This window comes from Diachasma alloeum, unplaced genomic scaffold (genome assembly GCF_001412515.2).
Source record: "Diachasma alloeum isolate Michigan unplaced genomic scaffold, Dall2.0 Dall_scaffold_00216, whole genome shotgun sequence".
NCBI classification, from domain to species: Eukaryota; Metazoa; Arthropoda; class Insecta; order Hymenoptera; family Braconidae; genus Diachasma; species Diachasma alloeum.
In genome coordinates, this window is record NW_021680381.1 from 345,208 (window position 1) to 357,230 (window position 12,023).

The 12,023-nt window shown below is 34.8% G+C and overlaps 1 protein-coding gene across 1 annotated transcript; it reads right to left on the bottom strand.

The window, feature by feature from the left end:
* Positions 1 to 7,502: 7,502 nt before the first annotated feature.
* On the bottom strand, positions 7,503 to 10,578 carry LOC107037281 (calcium and integrin-binding family member 3). The gene is made up of 4 exons (XM_015255751.1): positions 10,493 to 10,578; positions 10,276 to 10,396; positions 8,893 to 9,058; positions 7,503 to 7,848 (listed from the first exon to the last, which is right to left on the bottom strand). Exons 1-4 carry the CDS (start codon positions 10,576 to 10,578, stop codon positions 7,631 to 7,633), a joined length of 591 nt encoding a protein of 196 aa, XP_015111237.1. The 3' UTR covers positions 7,503 to 7,630.
* Between the last annotated feature and the right edge of the window lie 1,445 nt (positions 10,579 to 12,023).

Genomic DNA, 12,023 nt, shown 5'->3' on the forward strand with positions numbered 1-12,023 from the left:
AGTATACCCTTCCTCGCTTGAGCCATTTGCTTTGCTCTTTTCTCGTGTGGCCACAGGGCGACAAACCAAACTGAATATAGGAGATTATATTTTTCACTCTCGAAGGGATATCACGGAGGGAAAATTTTTATACAATCATCCAATGCCACAATAAAAATACAATTATTTCATTGTATTTTTGGGTGGAATCAACAGACGTTGGAAAAAATTTCAGTTTATATGCGCGTTTTTTCTACACTGTTAAAAATTTCTTGAAATTTCAGTCACAATCTCATCTGAATTTCCGATGTTGTGAGTTTGAATTCAATTTCAATTGAAAACTTTCAATAAATTTCTCGTTCATCTTGAAAATTCAAGAAAATTTGATCTTTCATATTAAAAAACCATTTATTTTTCAATGACAGCTTGAATTTTCAAATTCATCGGGGAAATTTAACATCAAACATAATTGAATTTTCAACAGATTGAAAATTCAGAGAAGTTATTGCCTGAATTTTCAACATTATCAAGGTTTTTCAGTGCCGTATGGAGCTGAAAATCGAGAACTACTTGAATATTCAAGAAATTAATTGATTTGTCAATGAAGAATTCTACAGAAATTACATGTAACTTTAGCGTTGTTAAAAATTTCAAGTTTTTCACTTGGAATTTCAAGTGTAATTTTCTAACAGAGTATAATAGACATTTTCTATTTGTTTTTTTATTGATTCTTTTCAATTAGAAGAGACGAAAAATGAAGTGGAAAAAACTTCAAAAATTCATGCTGAGAAATCCTACTGATTTTTTGTATTAAATAGTTTCTATTGGATTTTTCCTGAAAAAAACGCGCAGTAAAGCTGTGGAATTCTTTAATAGAATTGACCAAAAACTGATAGATTTTTTTCTTCGTGTGGGCACAGGGCGACAAACCAAATTTATTCAGAAAATTTCACTTAAAAATTTAGCGAATTCACTAGAAAATTTTATTGGATTATCCATTGATTTCTCCAATAGAAATTTTCCACAGAAAATATTGTATAGAAAAATTCAATAGCGTTCTGTTTTTCTATACAATTTATTCTGTTGAGACATTTTCTATGAAAATTCCTCAGCTCAAATTTCCCATATTTTTTGAATCATTTTTTTAATGAAAAGAACAACAGAGCAGGAAAAACTTATGAATTTAATTTTGTATAAATAAATGAATATTTATTTCGTATCATTAAAACGTGTTAATCGATATAAATATTTGATTTTTTAATTCCCAACGAAAACGTCATTGAAAGAATAAAAGAATTTTTAAAAAATTCAAAAGAATTCAAGTAAAAAGAATAAAAAATGCCAATTAAAGTTGAATTTAATAGCAATTAAAATATCAAAAGCCCTTTTTCATCCAAAATTTCATGATCTACAAAAAAAATCTTTCGACATTTTCCCTCAAAAACCATTCATTTTCAAGTAATTGCCAAATTCTCCACGAAATTCTGTGGAATTGTCGATCGTTCGCGCTCTCATTCTGCAATTTCTCACCGAATGTCGGCGTGTAAATAATTTTCTAGAAGACCGAAGGGAGCGAATACTGCAGCCATGTACTCCATCCGCCTAATCTCGAAGTAAAAGATAAGCATAAATTACGATTGATACTAAATACTACCTGAACCTCCCGGTTCTCGTACTCCTAGTTTTATTCAATGCCAAAACAACTCCCCGCTTTATTCCAATGATTTTTCAACTCCAATCCATCCTTGACGATTCCAGTGGTGTACCCATTGCCCCCGGGGAGGAAGCGGCCGAGAGAAGCTTCGAGAGCTAACTCTGGAGCCGGTTCCCTCGCCCACGCTACAGCAACGTTAAAGTTCGCCTCTAAAATCCGCCTTCTTCCTCCACCTCTACTTCTTTATTTTTTATTCTTCATTTTGTTGGGTTTTTTTTTTTCAATTCTCCGAGCGTTCTCCTCTTTTTCATGTACACCTCCGCATGTACCTCTATTTTCTTTGCTCGGAAAAAAATTGAATGAAGAATATAAAGGATGAAAAATTATGAGAGTCGGGAATTGAAGGTAAAGCGGTGATGAAGAGAAATCAAGGAATTTTTGATGGATTATCATGAAAATATCTCGGGAAATAACGGGTTCAGGGAAAAATGTGAAAAAAGCTTTTTCGCGGGGAATTGAATTCTCTACGAGAAAGGATTTTTGACGTTTTTCGATAAATGTAGGGGTTTCAGAGATATTCAGACGTTATTATAATTCTTCTTTTCTATTTTCTTTTTTTTTCTATTCTATATTGATAAGCTGTATAAACTTGGAAAGTTTCGTGCTAAAATAAAAAACAGGGGTATTCAGACGTTTTTATTCCCTAATACTTCTTGAGCCTGAATAATTGAAATTTCAGATGAATTATTTTGGAAATATCTCTAATTTGTAGATTTAGATAAAAATGGTAAATTTTTTGTGAGAAAGTGAATTTAATACCCAAAATAGTTTGGAGACTTTTTTCGATAAAAGCAGTCGGTTTAGAGACGTTTAGAATTTCGCCAATTATTCAACACCGAAATGAAATATTTAATTCATTTAATTTAATTTGATTTATTTAATATTAAACTGAAAAGAAAATATACATATAAAAAAATCGAAATCTATTTACTTGTTCTTATCGGATATCTCATAGAATTAGCGCAAAAAATAAATGAAATTTCAACGAGAATTCCCTAGAATTTTAATAGAATTCTAATTGAATTTTCTATCGAATTCACTAAGTTTTGCTATTGAATTTTTTCATACGTGAAGGTGAGTTCTGTGATCATATGAAGAGAAAAGTCTTTAACGGCCGTGCATCGAGCAGTATTTTTTGTCATTGGGCCCGAAAACCGCGAATGTAAGCGAAGCGAGGTTAAAATTGCGGTTTATCGGGCCTAGTGACAAAAAAGTGTTTTTTGACCCGCGGGAGGTCCGTGGCGCTCGCCGAAGGCGAGTGCAACCCTTCCAAGGTTTAAAGAATACTTTTCTCGCGAGTATGGAACCCCATTTTTCATCACAATGTGTGGAAGGTGGCGCTCTCCGCATGCGCAAAATTCCACTTGACACACAAGTGACAAAAAAATGTGTTTTGACCCGCGGGAGGGGTGTGGCGCTCGCCGAAGGCGAGTGCAACCCTTCCAAGGTTTAAAGAACACTTTTATCACGAGTATGGAACCCCATTTTTCATCACAATGTGTGGAAGGTGGCGCTCTCCGCATGCGCAAAATTCCACTTTACGCACAAGTGACAAGAAAGTGTGTTTTGACCCGCGGGAGAGGTGTGGCGCTCGCCGAAGGCGAGAGCAACCCTTCCAAGGTTTAAAGAACACTTTTCTCACGAGTATGGAACCCCATTTTTCATCACAATGTGTGGAAGGTGGCGCTCTCCGCATGCGCAAAATTCCACTTTACGCACAAGTGACAAGAAAGTGTTTTTTGACCCGCGGGAGGGGTGTGGCGCTCGCCGAAGGCGAGAGCAACCCTTCCAAGGTTTAAAGAACACTTTTCTCACGAGTATCGAACCCCATTTTTCATCACAATGTGTGGAAGGTGGCGCTCTCCGCATGCGCAAAATTCCACTTTACGCACAAGTGACAAAAAAATGTTTTTTGACCCGCGGGGCTAATCTTTGCTGCTCCCAAGAATCAAAAAACACTTTTCTCACGAGTGTCGAACCCTATTTTTTGCGCACAGGAGCGTGCGTAAACCTTCACTTTACGGTCGAGTGATAAAAATCAATTTTTCCACTCGACCGTAATGTTTCTCATCGACAAAAAACATTGTTTTTTCCCCATCACCAGTTATCGAATTAATGGAAAAAGAGCAATTTGGCCGCCTCGCCTCCACCACTTCCATTCCAAATTAATACCTCAACATATCTTTCTCCACCGTCTCTCTACAAAATTCTTAATTGTTCAACCTCCACGTAATTCTCCTCTTCCATGTTCCCCATCACACTTCCTCCCCCCCAAAAAAACCCGCAACACGAAAAAAAAAGATAAAACAGTTCGGAACTGAAGTTGAAGCATGCGAACTTTTTTTTACCTTTTGTTTTAACGAAACAGGGGAGCGTGGCCGCCAACGATGTACGAAAAATGGGGGGAAGGTGGGGAGGGGGGAATGGACCAAGGGTTTCTCTCCTCCGTATACCTAAGAAGAAGTGAAAATTCAAACAGGGTGGGTGAGAGAGGCGGCGACGACGAGTGAAGTGACCGGATGGCCTTGGTCTCGAGACTCGGTTAGTTACCACGGGAATACTGGCTATAACTGTCCCCGCCTTCGTGGAACAAGGTGGTATCTCCAATTTCTACCGGCTTCTTTCTCCCACCTCCCCTTCCACCTTTTATTTTTTACTATTTATTTTATTTCAGATGGGCCGAAAATACGGGGACCAACCCCTCTCAGTCTCTTTGATTTTTGTTACTGGGTATGAGGGGAAAAAATGTAATCAAGTGGCTGAGTGGATTTTTATATGTTGCACTCCATTTTTACGACTGGGGAATGGGTTTTTCGGGTTGATGGGCAAATGAGGGGAATCATCTTTATTTTTAATGGAGAAATTCATTTTTTGCGGACGTTTTTGGGAAATGTAGGATTTTTTGGGAAAATTTTGGGAATTATGTCATTATTGAGGTTTTTGAAAAGAATTCTTCAAACTCACTGATAATTGTTCAATTATCTCGGTAACTCGTAATGTGAGGAAAAACCAAAAAGGATTTTTGGTTTTTGTAATTGCTGATTTTTTTACCATTTTTAATAAATGATTAATGAGGATTTTTATGGAGGAATTGATTTTGTCAATTGGATCACTACCAAAATTTTTCTTATTGATAAAATTGATGAAAAAAAAATTTATCTAGTGGCTGAGTGGATTTTTACATGTTGCACTCCATCTTTACGACTGGAGAATGGGTTTTTCGGGGGAATCATCTTTATTTTTAATGGAGAAATTTTTTTTTTCGCACGTTTTTGGGAAATGTAGGATTTTTTGGGAAAATTTTGGGAATTATGTCATTATTGAGGTTTTTGAAAATAATTCTTCAAACCCACTGATAATTGTTCAATTATCTCGGTAACTCGTAATGTGAGGAAAAACCAAAAAGGATTTTTGGTTTTTGTAATTGCTGATTTTTTTACTATTTTTAATAAATGATTAATGAGGATTTTTATGGAGGAATTGATTTTGTGAATTGGATCGCTACCAGAATTTTTCTTATTGATAAAATTGATGAAAAAAAAATTTATCTAGTGGCTGAGTGGATTTTTACATGTTGCACTCCATTTTTACAACTGAAAAATGGATTTTTCGGGTTCATTGGCAAATGAGGGGAATCATTTGTTTTTTTAAATGGAGAAATTTATTTTTTTCGGACGTTTTTGGGAAATGTAGGATTTTTTGGGAAAATTTTGATAATTATGTCATTATTGAGGTTTTTCAAAAGAATTCTTCAAACCCACTGATAATTGTTCAATTATCTCGGTAACTCGTAATGTGAGGAAAAACCAAAAAGGATTTTTGGTTTTTGTAATTGCTGATTTTTTTACTATTTTTAATAAATGATTAATGAGGATTTTTATGGAGGAATTGATTTTGTGAATTGGATCGCTACCAAAATTTTTCTTATTGATAAAACTGATGAAAACAAAAGTTATCTAGTGGTTGAGTGGATTTTTACATGTTGCACTCCATTTTTACAACTGAAGAATGCGTTTTTCGGGGTCATTGGAAAATGAGGGGACTCATTTGTTTTTTTAAATGGAGAAATTTATTTTTTTCGGACGTTTTTGGGAAATGTAGGATTTTTTGGGAAAATTTTGGGAATTATGTCATTATTGAGGTTTTTGAAAAGAATTCTTCAAACCCACTGATAATTGTTCAATTATCTCGGTAACTCGTAATGTGAGGAAAAACCAAAAAGGATTTTTGGTTTTTGTAATTGCTGATTTTTTTACTATTTTTAATAAATGATTAATGAGGATTTTTATGGAGGAATTGATTTTGTGAATTGGATCGCTACCAGAATTTTTCTTATTGATAAAACTGATGAAAAAAAAATTTATCTAGTGGTTGAGTGGATTTTTACATGTTGCACTCCATTTTTACAACTGAAGAATGGGTTTTTCGGGTTCATTGGAAAATGAGGGGACTCATTTGTTTTTTTAAATGGAGAAATTTATTTTTTTCGGACGTTTTTGGGAAATGTAGGATTTTTTGGGAAATTTTGGGAATTATGTCTGTCATTATTAAGGTTTTTGAAGAGAATTTTTCAAACCTGTTTATTTATGAGATAGAAACCTGATTTACGATTAATGATTTTCGTAGATTAACTTGAGTAATTGTTTGATTATCTGGGTAATTGGTAATGTGAGAAAAAATCCGCAAGAACTTTTTTTCGTGGATAATTAAATTTTCTTTAAAAATGGTTTCATGGTTTCTTAAGACCTCGCCGAGATCATTACGTAATTGATGATTTTATTACTGTTCGGAATTTATGGCCGATGAGAATTTTGAGGGAGTAAAATTAAATTTGTAAATTATATCGTTATTGATTTTTTTTTATTGAGAAACCTGATGAAATGGTGAAGTGGAATAGAAAACCCTGAAAAACCTGAGACCACGCTCAATCCAGTTTATTTTTGCTACTGGGTATGTAGAAACAAAATTTAATCAAGCGGTTGAGTGGATTTTTACATGTTGCACTCCATTTTTACGACTGGAGAATGGGTTTTTCGGGTTGATGGACAAATAAGGGGAATAATTTGTTCATTTTACGCTGAAATTTATTTCCTTGATCATATTTTCAGCAAATATCACATTTTTAAAGAGCTTTTGGTAATTACGTCTGTCATTATTACAATTTAAAACAAAAATTCTCAGGAAATATCTTCTATAAAAATTAAATTCTCTACAAAAAATGCTTTATGAGGGTTTATCGTAAACCTGCTCATTTACGAGATAGGAACGTAATTTTCCATTTATGATGATTCTCCTCAGTTAACTTGTGCAATTATTTAATCATCTCGGTAACTCGTACTGAAGAAAAAACCACAAAGGATGCTTTTGTAGATCATTAAATTCTCTGCAAAAATCTTTTGGTATTTTGCAGAGACCCGAGATACCGATTTTTTTTATTGCTCATAGTTAATCATATGAGGATTTCCATGGTGAAATTCATCATTGAAAGTCATTACTAGCGGTTGTGAATAAAATTCTTAGGAAGTCAATTGCATTGTTACCAAAATTTTTTTATTGAAAAAACCGATGAATTCGGAAAATCGACTGTAAAATAATGAATAAATTTTTTTGTTTCGAAAAATCATCAGAAATAACTATTATTTTCATTTTAATAATAATTTAATTCAATAATTATTCAACTATTTTACTTTTCCGTCATTTGTCGAACGAAAAATGAAAAAAAAAAGGAAAAATACACGTTAAATATTTGACACACGATCTTGATGATTTGAAATGAAGAAATTCTTGCAGAACCCAAATTAGTGAATTATTCCGCACACGAAAAAAAAAAAACTTGAATCGGTTATATTCAATTCTCAATTCAACTACATTTTTTCCGTGCACGACATGTCCTGAAATTTCCCTGTAAAATCCCTCGGTATCGAAATGAATGAGGAACTAGATGCGAATGTGGAATGTTGCCAAGAAGTCTGAAGCTCTCGTGACGACGTGCTCGAACTCCAGGTACGATAGTGCGCCATCTCCATCGATATCGCTCTCCTCGAGTACTTTTTTACAGATCGTCGCTATTTCCTCGGTTGTCAGACCATCCTGAACCAGTTGGCGACAGGTTCTCTCGAGGTCTGACATCCCCACTACTCCGTCTTCATCGAAGTCTGGGGCATAAATTAACAATTCCAGACACTAAAATCATTGAATTCCAATACTTCTAGGGCTTTTTATTTAAGGCATTTTAGCACTTAAATAAAATGTGCTAAAATGCCTTTAATAAAAACCCCTGGAGTTCTTAATAGAAAAACTTTGGGGTTCTTTAATTCAGTAGCGAAGTGGTAAAACGGTCTAAGTCGACTTATCTCGCAGTTGAGTTTTTGAGGAACATTTCCGAATCCAAGGGAGACAGAGAAATTTTCGTAATCACATTTGTTGGAGCTCTCAATCGGTTCTACAAAAAAGATTTTGAGAAATATTTTGCTATCTGCCTTAGATTTCGAGATATTCATTGAAAACCGGTCAATAGTCAAAATTGACATGTATCATTTTACCACTTCGCTACTGAATTACATTCTTGCCTTCTCAAATTATAAAATCAGTAGCGAAGCGGTAAACCGGGCTAAGTCGATTGTGACCATTGGCTAGTTTTTGACGAATATCTCGGAATCTAAAAGAGATTGAAAAATTTTTGTCATGACCTTTTTTGTATGAAAAATTGAGGCTTATAAAAAAGGTAATGAGAAAAATTTTGCTATGTCCCTTAGATTCCGAGATATTCATCAAAAACTGACTAGAAGTCAAAATCGACTTGACCCGGTTTACCGCTTCGCTACTGAAATAGAATGAAAAAAAGTGGGAAAGTTTAAGCCGAGGAAATTCTATAGAAAATATCTGAATAGAATCAGTCCAAAGCTAACAGAAAGCTCACTAGAAATCCAATATAATTTTTTCAACGAATTCGCTAAGTGCAAGTCGTATTTGCAGTACTTTGTTATAAAAATAAAACAAAAATCGATGACAGCTTCGTTTTCCAAAAACAGATATATATCATCCCATCCGAAGATAAATCATCTCAGGTCCATTAACCTCGTGTATTCGCCTCATTTTTATTTGTGAAATATCTAGGATGGTCAAGGGTCTCCTATCAGTCTACCTGGAGCCCCGGCTAATTGCCTTTTCCCACCACTCGAGTGCATTTCCGTACTTACCATAAATCTTGAAGGCGTAGAAAACTTTCAAATCACGTGGCGCTTGTTCCGAGAATACAGACATCATCTCCAGGAACTCCTCGAAGCATATGCCCTCGTCCAGCGAATTGCGTTGCTCGTTTGTGCTCGTGAAGACCTCGGATATCCTCTCTCTGAATGGATTTTCCTGTGATTTTTCTTCACAATAAATTCATTGGTTCACGAATTCGATGGGGACAAGGGGATTTTCTTGTTGGATTATCTTGACAATGATCAATTCTACTAGGAAACAGCATGAGACATTTTTTTTTGTAGAGAATCATGAATTATTCATTTATCGAGACATTTCCATAATTAGGGTGAGGGTTCTTCTTCTTGACAGTATCCTTATTAATTACGTCATTATTTCTATATTATTTTTTCGAGGGAAAATACGATGAGATTTTTTTTCTACTGAGATTTTCAAGAGCTGCGAAAAAAATTATGTTGACATTTTTTTCTGAGATTGAAGAAAATTTCATGGGATTATTGGTTTATGATATATGGTTTTCTCTTTGATAAAGTTGGTGGAGACAAGGGTCATATCTAATTATTGAATTATCTTGTCGGCGATAAATTTTATGAGGAAACACCATGAAGGATTTTGTAGAGAATTTTGGGGGGCTACAAGAAATTATCTCCTACAGTTTATTATTATCAAGGTGTATCCATAATTAGGATAAGGGAAGATTAGAAAACTTCCCGAGAAAATGCTTGTTAATTACGTAGTTATCTTGTATATTATCAATTTTAGGAAGAAACAGCATAGGATTTCTTCTATTGAGAGCTTCAATAGCTAAAATAATATTTTGATATTTTAACGAGGGCCAAAAGAGTGTTTCCCTCTTGGAAATATCATAACTTATTACGTAATTATCTCATAACCAAATAATTTAATGAGAAAATATTAAACATTTTTTGCAGAGGATTTTTTGCACAGAATTTCACCAGATTTTTTCACAGCTGCAGAACAGCTTATTTGTATTTTTCCATAGCATCGATCATTTCTTTAAAAATCCCATGATTATCTACAATTAAGGCCCGGTTGCACTAAGCCCTGTTATCCAAATAAACCCCAGGGTAAAATTTATTTTCGGCGTCAATTATATCGTAGGGGTCATAATTTTTCAATATTTGACACGAAGAATAATTTTTCATTTCTCCTGTAGCCCCGTTTGAATTAACACTGATTTAATCTTGGGATTGAATTTTATTTTTTGTTCCTGGGATAAACTTGAGATACTCTCCCGGGTAAAATAATCCATCGAACGTTTTCGTTACCCAGAGCTGGTGCAACCGCGCCTAAAAGTGTTTTGCATGATATTCCGTTTATGAGTTAATTATTCGATCAGGAAAAAAGCTCACTCTCAACTCCGGAATTTTTTCGAGACACGAAAGTGGAATTCGAAGTTTCGAAGCTTCATCTGCCGACATTCTGCGAGGAACCACGCCAGGTTCTCCAATCTCTCGAAATTTTTTGAAAATTCTAGAAATAAAAAAATTGAAACTTCACAATTTCGACGGGATTTCAGCAAGAAAATCGATCGCAGAGATTTGACTGATCTTCATGTCTCGATTTCACCTCAAGATCTCCTTTCGCGTGAAAAACGTGCAGTCCTGATAGTCCTCCAGCTGCTCCTCACTGAACGTCGCGACTTTGTTCCCCATTTAGTGATTCTCAAGAATTTGATAAGGGACACTGCTCCACGGCGATGAAACCGACAAACTGAAAATGCGGAGTATGAGGTCCGGGTTGTAGGCAACCACCCTCGATCCTCAATACGAAATAGATAGTAATAACTGAGAGGTGTGCCCTGGCGCTCCCAGTGCTCATCACGGACGTTTTGTATTCGCCTGACTCTGCTCAATTCCGAAATTAATGCGCAGTGTCTTTACAGTCTCATTCCATTTTCCGATCCATCATCATTATTAGTACTCACTAATCAACATTTCGGAGAAAACCGTAGGGGAATAATGAAGACGTTAAAAGGGGAATTCGAAATGAACTCGAAAGAGAAATGTTTAGGAGTCCCAAAATGTCATGCAACTTGTTTTGAAATTATTACCGTAATTAGCGAACGTGCGGTCGCGCCTGTTCCTAGATTAATTTACAGTATTTTATTTTATTTTCGTTCAATTGGATTAATTTAATTTGATCCATTCTTATTCTTATTATATATATTTTTTCCTTAATTCACAAATTACAACATTGCAGAATGGGAATTATGTTAAAGATCAATAAAAATTAATAAAAGTTCTTTGTGATCAAAACAAATTACTTTTTTTTCGTCAAGTATTAGAGTGATATCAATATTTCAGCGAGAAGAAATTCAAAAAATGCAAAAAAGTGGACGGAAAGGACTGAAAAAATTAATTTTTCAATGTCTCCGGAAAGTTTTAAAATCAATTTTTTTTCGAATAATGAAAGAATGCCCGTAAATTTGATTTTTATCCTTGTCTTTTGACAGAATTAAGGATGTTCGACACCCTTTTAGCCAAAATTGACGTTGTTTTCATTTTTCTGGCAAATTATCGATGGGAATGACGTGAAAAATATAACGATTTTGTGGTTTGTCATTCTTTAATGGCTCACGAAGTTGCGTAGTGGTGCGATAATTTTCATGCGTTTTTTCTACAGTTTTGTGATTCTTTTTAAAAGTTTAGAGGCAACGCAGGAAAATGTTCGCACCACCTTAAAATTTCGTCAGTCGTTAAATAATAACAAAACGCAAAAACGTTATATTTTTTCACGTCAATTCCATCATAAGTTTGCCAGAAAAATAAAAAAAACGTGAATTTTGGCAGAAAGGGTGTAGAACATCCTTAACAAAAAATATTACTCAATATTCCTGACTCTCTTTTGCTACAAAATTTTTTCACCAGGCAGCCTTCAAATGCTCGGGACTAGATTCCATAATTTTGGCGCTTTTTAACTTGCGGTTCGCTTGGAGCAAACAAGATTTGTTCGAAAAAATATCGTGTTTTCTGCCAGTGCTTCCAATATATCCTCCACCTCTTGTTCCCATAATGAAATTAATCAAAATACTCCCCTTTTTGTTCGCGTGGTACCACACCTGTTCGCACCCACGTGAAAGAAAAAGTTTGCCGATGGA